At 44.0% G+C, this 13477-nt stretch overlaps 1 protein-coding gene and 1 long non-coding RNA gene across 5 annotated transcripts; one reads left to right on the top strand and one right to left on the bottom strand.

The window, feature by feature from the left end:
• Nucleotides 1-1041: 1041 nt before the first annotated feature.
• Nucleotides 1042-8256, bottom strand: LOC111853245 (uncharacterized). 4 transcript variants are annotated; one of them, XR_011984771.1, is made up of 3 exons: nucleotides 7321-8255; nucleotides 3462-4213; nucleotides 1042-2613 (listed from the first exon to the last, which is right to left on the bottom strand). It is a non-coding gene; the product is annotated as an uncharacterized lncRNA (long non-coding RNA). The 4 variants fall into 4 exon arrangements; XR_011984770.1 differs by having other exon boundaries at nucleotides 1042-3519; nucleotides 3616-4213; XR_011984769.1 differs by having other exon boundaries at nucleotides 1042-3718; nucleotides 4104-4213; nucleotides 7321-8244.
• On the top strand, nucleotides 8245-13432 carry LOC111853241 (hsc70-interacting protein-like). Its single transcript, XM_023829953.2, has 13 exons — nucleotides 8245-8390; nucleotides 8770-8922; nucleotides 9244-9301; nucleotides 9647-9731; nucleotides 9895-9968; nucleotides 10044-10110; nucleotides 10200-10284; nucleotides 10391-10501; nucleotides 11380-11482; nucleotides 11586-11702; nucleotides 11799-11847; nucleotides 11975-12057; nucleotides 12897-13432. Exons 2-13 carry the CDS (start codon nucleotides 8813-8815, stop codon nucleotides 13026-13028), a joined length of 1074 nt encoding a protein of 357 aa, XP_023685721.1. The 5' UTR covers nucleotides 8245-8390; nucleotides 8770-8812; the 3' UTR covers nucleotides 13029-13432.
• The last annotated feature ends 45 nt before the right edge of the window (nucleotides 13433-13477 follow it).

The raw sequence follows: 13477 nt of genomic DNA, 5'->3' as shown, positions 1-13477 counted from the left end.
GATTTCGGGCTGCTTTGCTGCCTCAGGGCCTGGACAGCATGCCATCATCAAGGGGAAAATTACTGCTCAAGATTATCAAGGTCTCCTACAGGATAATGTCAGGGTGGCTGTCTGCTGGACGGGGCTCAGTAGGAGTTGGGTGATGCAGTAGGACAATGACCCTAAACATTGAAATAGATCTACTACAGAGTGGCTTCAGAATAGAAAATCTGCAATTTAGAGTGTCCCAGAACAGACCGCAACTTAAGAGAGACGCTATTCACACTAGACATCCTAAGAATAAGGCCGATCTGAAGCAGTTGTGTAAAGAAGAATTGTTCAAAAGTCCTCCTGAATGTTGCACAGGTCTGATGTGCGACTATTAGAAGTAGTTCAGCCAGTTATTAAATCCACAGGTTCACTTACTTTTTCTAAGCTACGCTGTGACTGTTTGAATGATGTTTGAATACGTACAAGAACAAAATAATTTGTGTATCATTAGTTAAACACTAATTAGTTTCTTCATTATTGGAACTCGGATCAAGATCAGATCACATTATTTGACCACTTAATGCAGAAAACTAGGGTAACATAATTCTTCTTGCAACTGTATGTGAGGAAGCATAAGCCACACACAACCACAGGCTATGGGAAGTTTAGACACCAGTTCACCCTGCTGCATGTCTTTGAATTATGGAAGGAAATCTGTAGTCCAGTATTTCCCAATCCGGTCCTTGAGGACCCACCGTCTGTCCCGTGTTTTCTCTCCCTCCCAACTCAAGGTAGATGTGAATATTTTTGCTCCTTACCTTGAGTTGGGAGGGAGCAAAAACATGGACTGTCTAAGTCCTCAAGTTCCGGATTGGGAAATGCGATTGTAGAAACCAGAGAACGAACAAACTCCACACACACACAGCAGAAGTGGCGTTTGTGCCCCCCAGCCCTGGAGGTGTGGGACAGAAGTGCTATCCAGCCAGCTACTGTGTTGCTCCCACTGAGACATTTTCATTGGCTTTTGCTTAAGTGATCATTCTTATATAAAGTAGTCACTGTCTTTCGTGGTGTCATTCCACAACCATAATGAAATGATCCTTTATTTGCCATTTGCACAAGTACACATAGTCTGTCTTTTTTCATATCTCATCTTACTCTCCTGTCTACTTCGAGACATACACATACTGCTGTGCCAAAACATTATGACCACCTCCATGCAAAGCAAATAATTTTGATTATCTCAAAAAAAAAAAAGGTGTGTGTTAAGGTTTGGGATGTATTACACGATAAGCTAACTTTCGGTGTTCGTAGACGATATGCAGAAGAAATTGGGCAGGGATAAAGATCTGAGTGATTCTGACAAGGGCTAAATCATTATGGCAGACAGCTGGGTGAGAGCTTCCCCAGAACAGCACGGCTTGTGGGGTGCTCACAATCCGCTATGGAGAGTACCTACTGAGAGTGATCTGAGGAGGGACAGACCACCAACTGCTAACAGGGTGTTTGGCGGCCGAGATTCATTAATGTGGGATCTGAATGACGGCTATCTTGTGTGGTACAAGCCAACTGATGAGCTACTGTGGCACAAATAGCAGATTATTTTGATGATCATCATGGGAGTAATATCTCATGACACACAGGGCATGGAGCCCTGCTCCATTCAACATGTCAACTATGAGCACTGAATTTTAGCTTACTGTCTAATAGTGTTTCTCAAACCAGTCCTCTCAGGGAAGTGGGAGAGAGCAAAAACACGGACTGTCTGGTCGGGGGGGGGGTCCCTGAGGTTTGGTTTGAAGAACACTAGTCTAATATATCCCAGACCATGACATGCACCTTTTTCACTGGATCGTACACATTATTTGCTTCACATGGTGGTGGTCATTCATGACGTTTTGGCTACAGGTGAGCGCAAACCTTGAGGCCCAAGTGCAGGATCAGGCTATTTATCTGGTGCATTTCAAAGAGGGTGAAGGGGGTAGGTGAAGGGCCCGGTGGAGACGTCACTGTTCTGCTGAGGCTGGGGCTCAAACCTGCAACCTTCCATTTAGAGGCACAGAGGCTTAACCCACTAACCCACTCCCCCCATCAGTATAAAGGCGGGTTTGTCTGTCTGTCAAGATTCACTAAGACAGGTATTGTCACATGCAGAGGTATGTAAACCACATCATTAGGAGTCTTACAGTATGAGTGTGTGGAGCACATGAGCTCATGATGACCATTCCAGGATGCAGGGGCATTGAGGGAAACGGCTCAGAGATGTCATGTACATCCACACCCAGATGGTGACAGTATCTGCGCGGCCAGAAAAAGTGACATAAAAAGCCGAAATCCTAAGAAAACTAAACCAGCTTCTTTCTTGGTTGTACTGACTTGACACTGTGCAACAGACCTACCCACATGTTTCAAAGCCTCAATTTCCTATCAGGCCTTTAAAATACAGATTTCAATCATCTCAAACTTTATTAAATAAGTAACCAATAACAAAGGGACAGACTGCAGCAGCACCGATGAGGACATAGCTGCACTATATAGAAGGCCCAGGTTTGGGCCCAACAGCATTACCGTGGTGTTCAGAGCAAAGGAGCATGATGACACTCATTCCATCTGGATCTCCAGGGTGGCCTCACAGGTAAGAACCTGGGTCAACAGGAAAAGGAAGCAGGCACATATAAAATCATGGTTTTCATGGTGTGGAGATAAGATTCATTATGATCTTCCTCAAACAACTTTTATACCCATAATGCAAGAAACAGAAAAGCCACAGACAGTCAGATACCCCAAAAGAAACTTGTCTCATTCAAGTGACTTTGGGGGAGTGTTTGTAAGGGCACATCACATATATGCCATTACAGGCATTTTGGCAACACACATGAGCAGATTCTTATTAGCGTTTCCAAACACACTCATCTCTCGCAAGCCAACACACTAAATCCATCAGTGCGTGTGTGGAAAGATTCATCAAGAGCAGAGTTCAGTCACCCGTTTCAAAACACACCAACAAGCGCATATTCTAGCATTACTCCGGAGACTGCACCTTAGCCTCAAACTCAAACCGATATCAATAATAAACATGAATATTAACTGGGGTAGAAACACATAGTATATTCTCACATACACAATTCAAGGCAAGCACAACATTTATTCATGAGATGCTTTTGCTCATAACAATAACTGAGGATCTGAGAACCAGGTCAACCAGCCTCTCTGGAGCAACTGGGCTCAAGGGCCCACCAGTGATATGATCACTTTGTCATTCATGGGATTTGAACCCATGCCATTCCGACATGCTTAACTCTACAACAAGCTCCAAGCTTGGCCCTTGGTGTCCCTAAACTGGAATATATCAACTATTATTAATGTAAGTAATTAATCTGTTATAGTTCCGGTGTCTGAATGTTCAGGGTCATGGGTGTGTGTGTGTGTGTGTGGGTGTGGGGGGGGGGGGGGGTAGAGACAGGATTCCAAAAAAAGCAACACATACTAACCTCATGTACAGGTTCAATAATCAGAATCAGAATTCAAGTCACAATGAACCTTCCATGACTGGTGGGCGGAGCAGAGATCATTAGCTGAAGCCTGATGTACATTTTGCACCATGTATGGTGCATCAAAGCAGAACGAGGCGACTTCAGACCTGACCTGGAGAGCTACCAGCTCCGTATGGACTGTGCCTTACATGCATTCAGAGCACAATGGATGATAGACATCATGGATAGAAAGAGTCATAGGGTTCATTCAACTTCTGAAACAGATAAAGGGGATTATGATTAGCTAGCAGGCCATTCAGCGGGGCCCCAAGTTCACCCTAAGATGTCATGCTGTGCTGTATCACAACACCAATATTAAGCAAAATAAGGCATACATTATGCAAAATAACATAAAGATCGACTTTTCCTAGGTTATATTTAAGCAATGAAAAGATCTTGTGTTTTAAAATACCAAAAGGATTTTCAAGAACATTCTAAATATACCACAAACTAAAATGCAGCCTAATATTACATTACCATGTAGCTCTAAGAAAGGACAAAACAATAAAATATCTCTAACAATATAGTTGGTGCTAGCACCCTAGCATACACTGCTCTCCAGTCCTCTGATCCACAAGGACCTGCTGTTCCCTGTTATACCTGTGTGGTAATACCCTCCACCTCCATTTCTAGGTTTTTCCATGGTCCTTGGGCAGTGAATGAAGTGTCTGAAGTACTGCATCAGGGGCCTCCCCTCCAGCAGGGGGCACCTGTGAATTTTGAGAAGATGTGGGTAGCATGGATCAGGCTGTGCACTACCTGAGACATGTTGGGAATGTTGGGCATGGCAATCACCTGACATTTTTGTTATGACAGTGGTGGGAAATGTGCGTGTGAAGTTCCAGGAGTCCCAAGCAAACTGACAGCAGCTTCCTCACATCCGTAAATGATACGCAACGTCCCGGAAATCTGTCGTTCAGCAGTGATAAAAGCCCATCCCAGTCAATATACACTCACCTAAAGGATTATTAGGAACACCATACTAATACGGTGTTTGACCCCCTTTCGCCTTCAGAACTGCCTTAATTCTACGTGGCATTGATTCAACAAGGTGCTGAAAGCATTCTTTAGAAATGTTGGCCCATATTCATAGGATAGCATCTTGCAGTTGATGGAGATTTGTGGGATGCACATCCAGGGTACGAAGCTCCCGTTCCACCACATCCCAAAGATGCTCTATTGGGTCGAGATCTGGTGACTGTGGGGGCCATTGTAGTACAGTGAACTCATTGTCATGTTCAAGAAACCAATTTGAAATGATTCGAGCTTTGTGACATGGTGCATTATCCTGCTGGAAGTAGCCATCAGAGGATGGGTACATGGTGGTCATAAAGGGATGGACATGGTCAGAAACAATGCTCAGGTAGGCCGTGGCATTTAAACGATGCCCAATTGGCACTAAGGGGCCTAAAGAGAAACAAACACATAGAAAACAAGAAAACATCCCTCACACCATTACACCACCACCACCAGCCTGCACAGTGGTAACAAGGCATGATGGATCCATGTTCTCATTCTGTTTACACCAAATTCTGACTACCATTTGAATGTCTCAACAGAAATCGAGACTCATCAGACCAGGCAACATTTTTCCAGTCTTCAACTGTCCAATTTTGGTGAGCTCGTGCAAATTGTAGCCTCTTTTTCCTATTTGTAGTGGAGATGAGTGGTACCCGGTGGGGTCTTCTGCTGTTGTAGCCCATCCGCCTCAAGGTTGTGCGTGTTGTGGCTTAACAAATGCTTTGCTGCATACCTCGGTTGTAACGAGTGGTTATTTCAGTCAAAGTTGCTCTTCTATCAGCTTGAATCAGTCGGCCCATTCTCCTCTGACCTCTAGCATCAACAAGGCATTTTCGCCCACAGGACTGCCGCATACTGGATGTTTTTCCCTTTGCAGACCATTCTTTGTAAACCCTAGAAATGGTTGTGCGTGAAAATCCCAGTAACTGAGCAGATTGTGAAATACTCAGACCGGCCCGTCTGGCACCAACAACCATGCCACGCTCAAAATTGCTTGAATCACCTTTCTTTCCAATTCTGACATTCAGTTTGGAGTTCAGGAGATTGTCTTGACCAGGACCACACCCCTAAATGCATTGAAGCAACTGCCATGTGATTGGTTGATTAGATAATTGCATTAATGAGAAATTGAACAGGTGTTCCTAATAATCCTTTAGGTGAGTGTATATACGGTATTATCACAATACCAGCCAAAAATTAGCCAGCACCCCTGCCCTCCTGGATACCCCTCATCTGCCAGCCTGAAATCAATGTCCCTAAGGTGGGATATCTGAAGTTAAGTCTCCACAAGTTACAAAGATGACCACCTGGTGCCCATCGGACCAGAGGACAACACGTTATCCAGCCAATCTTATCTAGAAAGGGCCAGTGTGTGTGCAGGTTTTCACTGCAATTCCCTAATTAGATTACTAATTAGAGAGGACTGATTGACTGAAGAGTCCTCACATCTGGGTTTGAACAGCTGACTTAAAGGTTATCCCAAAAACCTGCATACACACCGGCCCTTTGCGGATAAGATTGGCCACCCCTGTAGGTCCACCTGTAGGTCTCTGGGTTGTGGTTCAAGGGATAGGGGATGACGCTAGACATGTGACAAGTGCGAATATGGCTGGTGGAACCTGCAGCCCCATTACCCTGGGCATGAGCTGTCAAAAGGGACACCACTTCACAACCCCAAATCTAATCATCTAAATTCTGGGATCAGGTACACAATGACCTCAAAGAAATTAGAGCAGACAAGCACATACATTGATATTAGCATTTCTGTTACCAGCACTTTTTTTTCTTAGCAAACAGGGATGCTTTACATATTCCCTTAGAATTGTTTGGCTTAGTTATTCTAGACGAAATGTGTAATATTAAGGGAAATATTCAGTTTACTCTGAAAACTACACATACCTAGAACCTACCAACTCTGCTTAAATTAAGGCATAGCTGGGCTGAAAAGATGGTGATGGTGAATGTGTATTTGTTTTTTAAACCAAAACTAATTTCACCGCCACACCAGCTGCAGAGGGATTCTGAGAAACCGAGGCTGAGGTCGTCAGAACCCCTTGATTTGTGCCAACTTCAACTGTTATAGGCCAAGCAGCAGCTGCAGGTGGATAAGCTCCACACTGCCTCAAAGTGGCTGTTGGCTACAATGTGCAAACACAGCTGCCAGGGTTGTCAAACACATGTGCATTTTTAATGCAATTTTAATTTAAACTGTGCACCAGTTTTAATAACTGAATAATAGTGTGCATGTCTGCATGTGTGTGTGTGCACGCAGTGTTAGTCACAATCAGAATCACAGTGGTGACAGATGTATTGAACTCCTCCTGGTGTACCAGCTTAATGGGCCCACCTTGGAAAGTCCATGCCAGGGGTGGGGGACCTGATCCATGGAGAGCTGGTGCGGGTTTTTGGGATGATCTCTCAATCAGCCAATAAAACAGTGATTCCCAGCTCCCGTCCTGGGGACTCACTGTTATAGGCGGATTGAGAGGTCATCCCAAAAACCCGCACCAGCTCTCCATGGATCAGGTCCCCCAACCCTGGTCTTTGCATTTCACCCAATTTTCCTTTGATTTTGAAATGTTCCACACACACAATGCAGAGGTTTCCTGGGCTTGAGAAGTGCCTGTGAACAAGTTTACCTTGCACCTAAGAGCAATAATATTACCACACAGAACTTGTATAAAACATATTTGCATAGGCATATCATAAAAATAATTTAAGTTTGAATAATATACAAAGTACAAAGCTTGCAGTGCTATCGCAAAAATAATTGAAGCCAAAAAAATTACTTTCTTACCTCAAATTATTTTCCTTACAAACCTGAGTGTGTTTGTTGCAGGGTGCTCCTTCTTCACATGTGAAATTAAGACTAAACTGAGCATGTGCCGAGCGACTTGATCTGTACCTCGTTCCAGATTTGAGAAATAGACTTTGTTACAACTAATGTTACAATCATCCCCGATCTCCCCTACTCACAGGCTTTAAAAAGATGTGAGTGGATGTACACGATAGGCTGACCCAAGAGTCACTGGGCCGATTCTTCCGTTGTCTTCATCATGCCGTCACGCCAAAATTCATATACTGACGTCACACGTATACTCGAGATGTGGTATAAAAATGACATAACGACGATTTCTAATATAGCTTCGGCGCATTTACAAATTTAAATACAGTGAATAGTCTACCACTAAGGCTTAGTGACTAAGCAATACGACAAGTGTTTGATCGCCGAAAGGAATGTGGAATCGAACAGAAGGGGGGAAGACGAGAAGTGCTTTGAACTTGTTATGTCGCTTTATACAACAGCTACAATATTTCAGCTTCTTGTTTTTTATTGTTATAAACTGGTTTAATCGTGGAAGAACCCTAACCTCGGTTCCAAACAGCGCGACGCCATAAGAACAGTGAACTTAAAACCGCAGGGGGGAACTATATCACTGGACCGTTTTCGTAGTAGCAGCGTGGTATGGGCTGTCTCAGAGTTAATAAAATAAACCAAAAAAGAACCACACAGGGCGAGCTCAAAAGAAAACCACTGCAGTAATCTATACACAAAATAGTACTATACACCAAGCACTTGCACAATCTACGACAGATGCTGTAAATTTCCCTTTAACTACTAACGAGAATAACCACCCGACAGTATCGACGAGATTGGACAAACCCTCTCTGACCACTATTCTGTGCGACATATCCCTCGCACTCGCTAAGGACCTGTTTTGTTTGCTCATTATTGTGCCGTTTAATCAAATGCCTGTGTAAAAATAGCAGTCTTGCCAGGCAGTAGTCTTTAGCGCGTTCGAAGGGTGATGGTGGAGTCTTGTGTTGTCTGCTAAAGAGAGATTACACGAGGCTGAGATTAAGCGGGTAGCTAGCAATTCTGGTTGATTTTTGCAAGCAGCGGGGATTGTTATCTATCTGAGTATTATTTATTGACCTGCATACGTCTATTGGGAACCGCTTATATCGCCACTTGGTCTACTTAGCAGTGGTGGTGTCATCCGGTTCTAGACGATATATTGGATGCATTTTTGTATGGAAGTAGTTTTGAATTTAGTGCTCCAAAAATGTATTGCAATAATACGTGCGATACGTGCGTTATTTTATTTCTATGTATGATTTATTCACGGATATGTGTATGTATGCACGTATAGCTGATCAATTGAAGAAAACGTGTTCTGCGTTTTGTCGGTTGTTCATTTTGTGCCTTTTACAGTCAAGAAAAACTAATCCAGTGTCTCTGTAGATTCTTCCTAGTGACTGTCGTGTGCTGGCCGTGCAAAATTGGAATGGACCCGCGGAAAGTGTCAGAGCTCAAGGCCTTCGTTCAGCTGTGCGGCCAGAATCCCTCAGTCTTGCACCTACCTGAGCTTGATTTCCTACGCACTTGGCTGACAGGGTCAGTGTTCTCTCGCTCGCCTTTATGCTCATAGCTTGACATACTGATGTATAGCAGAACCCGACTAGTCGTGGATATGATCAGCTTTAATGATTATGAAACGAACCGCAGTTCAACATGGGCATATGGACAATAAAAGGCGGCACTCAAGAATGCTTGAATCAAGGACAGCATAATTAGTAATAATACGACAGTTTAGTTGTCAAGGTGTGAAGAGATCGTCATGGCAACTACATACGTCCAACAGGGAGTAAATGACAGAATGACGCAATTAATTATTAAATTTGGGAATTTGATTTATCATGAGTTTTCTCATTTCAGGATGGGAGCTACAATCCCACCACCAAGCACAAAGGGTGCACCATCTTCATGCCCGAGGGTAAAAATGTCACTTCATTTGGTTCTCCTTTAATAAGCACGTACTCCACTGACTTTCGCACTCTATCGGAGGGTGGCGCATAAATAAATATAATGCAATGACACGTGCATTTTATTATGTTACATTTTCCATTGGTTTATTCTTTAACTTTCAAATAAATAAGGGAGACATTGTGAATAAAGCCAACGGAGAGCATGAAGTCATATCATTATTATGTGGGCTGAGCCGGTAGAGTACACGCTACAGCAGTACCCTTCATTTTGTTTGCACAATTACACTGCCATGTACCCGTGGTAGAGAATTTGAAACCATCCTTCCAGTTTTGTGTGGTATCACTGTTTTCAGACCGAGTGTCCTTGTTCTGGAGCTTCTGCGCCCACTTCAGCGCCAGAGGAACCTGTGTTTCCAGAGAGTGAGGAAAGTGAACTAGGTATGGCTGCACCACTCATACTATGCTAGAATTTTTTGAAAGAAAATGGGTGTAACAACCAGGAATAAAATACTGAGTGTTTCTACTTATAATAACCATTGTATGTATGCCATTGAATGCAGTAAATTTCACTAATTATTCATTGTTTATGTTTTTATTTTAGAGATTGATGATGAGGGAGTGATTGAGCCTGACACAGATGAGCCGCAAGAGATGGGAGACTTTGAGAATTTGGAGGTACTGAGTCTGACCAAACCTGACTTTTCCGTGTTTCTGAGTTTGTTGTTTTAACGGATGCGTTCTCACACCAAGGTGACTGATGAAATGATGGATCAGGCGAATGAGAAGAAGATGGAGGCCATCGCAGCGCTGGGAGAGGGTATGTGGCGGAACTGAGGAAACCCGGTCAGTCTTCTTCCAATAGCTGTATGGTGAGTGTCTCAATGTCTGTGTGCCACTGTGTGGCAGGGGAGCTGCAAAAATCCCTGGAACTGTTCACCGAGGCCATCAAGCTTAACCCGTGCCTCGCCATCCTGTACGCCAAGAGAGCCTGGTGAGTGTGCAGCCCGAATCGGGAAAGTACGGCAGCGTCCATTGCTGAATCTGTGCATGAGTCAGACGCGCCTTTGTCCAAAGATGACCGACTGTCTTTCCCTCAGCGTGTATGTAAAAATGCAGAAGCCCAACGCAGCAGTGAGAGATTGCAACCGGGCCATCGACATCAACCCCGACTCTGCCCAGCCCTACAAATGGAGGGGGATGGCTCATAGGTAAGCTCACACACGCCCTCTGCTGGCAGTGCACATGGGCAACCCAGTGCGGATAGTAGCCACTAGTGATGCGCGGGTCGTCTCGTAACCCGCGGACCCCGGGAAATTGTCACTTTATTTGCAGGGCGGGCTGGGGTTTCATAAAAGCGGGACCCGCGGGTTGGAAAAATAGCCGACCCGCGCAGCACTAGTATCCACTCAGAAACGCATGCAAACTTCATTGAACGTCATGAATTGAATTTTCTACTCATCACTATTTTTGTCAACTTAACTGAATCACTTAACGTGAAAATCCTTCTCCTCTCGTAAATCGTCACCCAGACAATAAGATGTCCTCCCTGTCCCTCATGTCATCTAAATGTGTAATAACTATTTGGTATTTGCAATATATTATAATATTATAATGGTTAAATGTACACACTATGTGCAATTTAATATTATTATGCGTAATAACATTTCACCAGTGTGCAACATTACTTATGTACTCATCATGGCCTGCATAATGCTATTTTGGATACTTTCAGCTTGACTCATCCTCACATAGTATTTTATTTAAATCACATTTAAATCCGTTTTACTTAGCTGTATAAGACAGATAACTTTATTAACCTCTTGAGGGAAATTAAATTGTCATAGCAGTCAGGCACGTTTAAATCAAAACAAAAAAATTACAAGACAATGCAATAATTATAGCAAATATATTGTTTATTGTATTTTTTGATCTGTGCCTTTTGCACCTTTTCCTGTCGTCTGAGCAGTTTAACATAAGCAGTTTCCTCCGGGATTAATAGTATTCTGATTGTAAATGTACCTCAGATGAGCCCAGACATGCAGACACACTGTGTCTTTGCTGTGCTGACTGATCTCCGTTTATTCAGGATGCTGGGAAACTGGGAGGAGGCAGCGCGGGATCTGGCCACAGCCTGCAAGCTGGACTATGATGACGACGCCAGCATGATGCTGAAGGAGGTGCAACCGAAGGTACTGGGGCACTAGGACCCTGTGGCTGTCACTCATCCACATCTCTACTGATGCTGTCATTAAGCAACCCATGACTCACCGACCCTCCCCCTCCTTTATGAAGGCAAACAAAATTATCGAGCATCGGCGCAAGTATGAGCGCAAGAGAGAGGAGCGGGAGATCCGTGAGAGGCAGGAGAGAGTGAAGAAGGCCAGGGAGGAGCACACGAGAGCACAGAGGGTATGTGGGGGCGGCAGGAGGAATGGCCAGAGGTGGGGATGTCCGCTGAGAACCTTGTTACGGATACAATGTACCTCTTATCCTGTTTGTGACCAGGAGCAGGAGGCCAGGCAGCAAGCAGGGGGAACCCCTGGGGGATTCCCAGGTGAGTGTGATGCTGCATTCGATGGCAGATGAAGGAGAGTTATAAGTATGGCCAGCTTTTGTGGTCTGATGGTAGCTGTGAGTCCCTGGTGACAAGGCTGCTACCATTTTATCCGATGACGCCGCAGGTTTTCCGGGGGGAGCTCCGCCCTTCGGCATGCCAGGCCTTGGAGATCTCCTGAATGACCCTGAGCTGCTTATGGCCATGAAGGTAGGGCGTTCTCGTCTGTCACCACCGTTCATTCTCCATAACCTGGTGTTACATTCATTATGCAGGGACCACTTACTTACAGGCATGCGATTAAGGGTGGGCGGTATGGCAAAAATTCCATATCACAATTTTTTTTCAGACAGAATCACAGTCCACGATGCTGGTTTTTAATTAAGACTGTTGTACTTTACTGAACAGTACAACAAAATTAGTTTCCCTATTTTTTAAAAAATTAGCCTTATAAGGCAATAAATCCTAAAAGAAAAGCATACTCAGCATATTTTTTGGTGTGTTTTCATTTGAGGTGGTTGAAAAGGTTCGTTGTGTTGCCATCCAGCATGCAAACCTTATCCGTGCAATTAAATTTTGTGTGCAGCTTACTGGTTTTGAAAGATCCAAACAAGCTCGATATTACAGAGGTCAAATTCATTTTAGGGACCAACTCCTCCATGTCACCCAAACCGCTGCTTCGCCAAATAGGGAATGTGCTGCATGTCTGGACGAGGGTGCAAAAGGGAGAGAGGGAAAGAAAGCTAAAGCACTCCCTGCTGTTAGTTATTACCGGTTTATTGGTGTGTCGAAACAGATTCGGCTGACAAAACAACTTCAGATGCGTGTATGAGCCGTAGAAGTGCAACTGATAGCATTGTGCTACAGTGCACATTCTAACGATCTCTCTGTAAAGGAGACATTTTAATCGTTCACAACAAAATATCAAATTGCACACCCTATATGGGATGGGGGGGGGGGGGGAGAACTGATGATTTCAATCTCAGAAGGGGAAAATAGTACTGATAAGACTAATAAATTAAATGTCCCCTTTTCTGTTTGGTTGTCAGGACCCGGAGGTAATGGCAGCCTTCCAGGATGTTGCCCAGAATCCGGCCAACATCACCAAGTATCAGAACAACCCCAAGATCATGGCTCTCATCAGCAAACTGAGCACAAAGTTTGGGGGGGCCCAGGCTTAGGTATGACACTGACTTCTCAAAGGCTTTTAATTCTAAAGTAGGGCCTCCACCTAGGGCTGTCTCAAACATGGCAAGGTTAGTGACCTCACTCCAGGCACACCAGCACACAGATAATGAGAACTCACAAATTACTCTCCTCCTGGCTTTGCCCTCCAAAAAGATTTTTGTCCAGAGGCAAAATGGATCAAATGAGTGTTTGAGTTGTTTAGTATAACATGCCTGTTTTATGCTAGTTTGGACATCTGTCATTTAAGGTTGTTTTGATAGTTTGACCATTTAAGATTCCATACTTTTGTGTTTCCAACATAAATTGCATTGTCTGTCTTTCCAGTTCCAATAAAAGCGCTTTAGGTTTTTCAATGTCATGGAAAAATGAGTAAACGATTAAACATTGTGAAGTGGTTGTTCTGGGCACTTCTTTGAATCGGACGTTCAAATCCCTTTTTGGT

This window comes from Paramormyrops kingsleyae, chromosome 22 (genome assembly GCF_048594095.1).
Source record: "Paramormyrops kingsleyae isolate MSU_618 chromosome 22, PKINGS_0.4, whole genome shotgun sequence".
Classification (NCBI taxonomy): domain Eukaryota; kingdom Metazoa; phylum Chordata; class Actinopteri; order Osteoglossiformes; family Mormyridae; genus Paramormyrops; species Paramormyrops kingsleyae.
The sequence above is the reverse complement of the archived record's forward strand: the minus strand, read 5'-3'. Positions and strand labels throughout refer to the sequence as shown.

Bases quoted from the DNA above. Each gene is read 5' to 3' on its own strand.
- LOC111853241 (XM_023829953.2), top strand. From the start codon at position 8,813: ATGGACCCGCGGAAAGTGTCAGAGCTCAAGGCCTTCGTTCAGCTGTGC. The intron at 9,732-9,894 runs GTATGGCTGCAC...TTTTTATTTTAG, and splicing joins GAGTGAGGAAAGTGAACTAG to AGATTGATGATGAGGGAGTG. The intron at 11,483-11,585 runs GTACTGGGGCAC...TCCTTTATGAAG, and splicing joins TGAAGGAGGTGCAACCGAAG to GCAAACAAAATTATCGAGCA.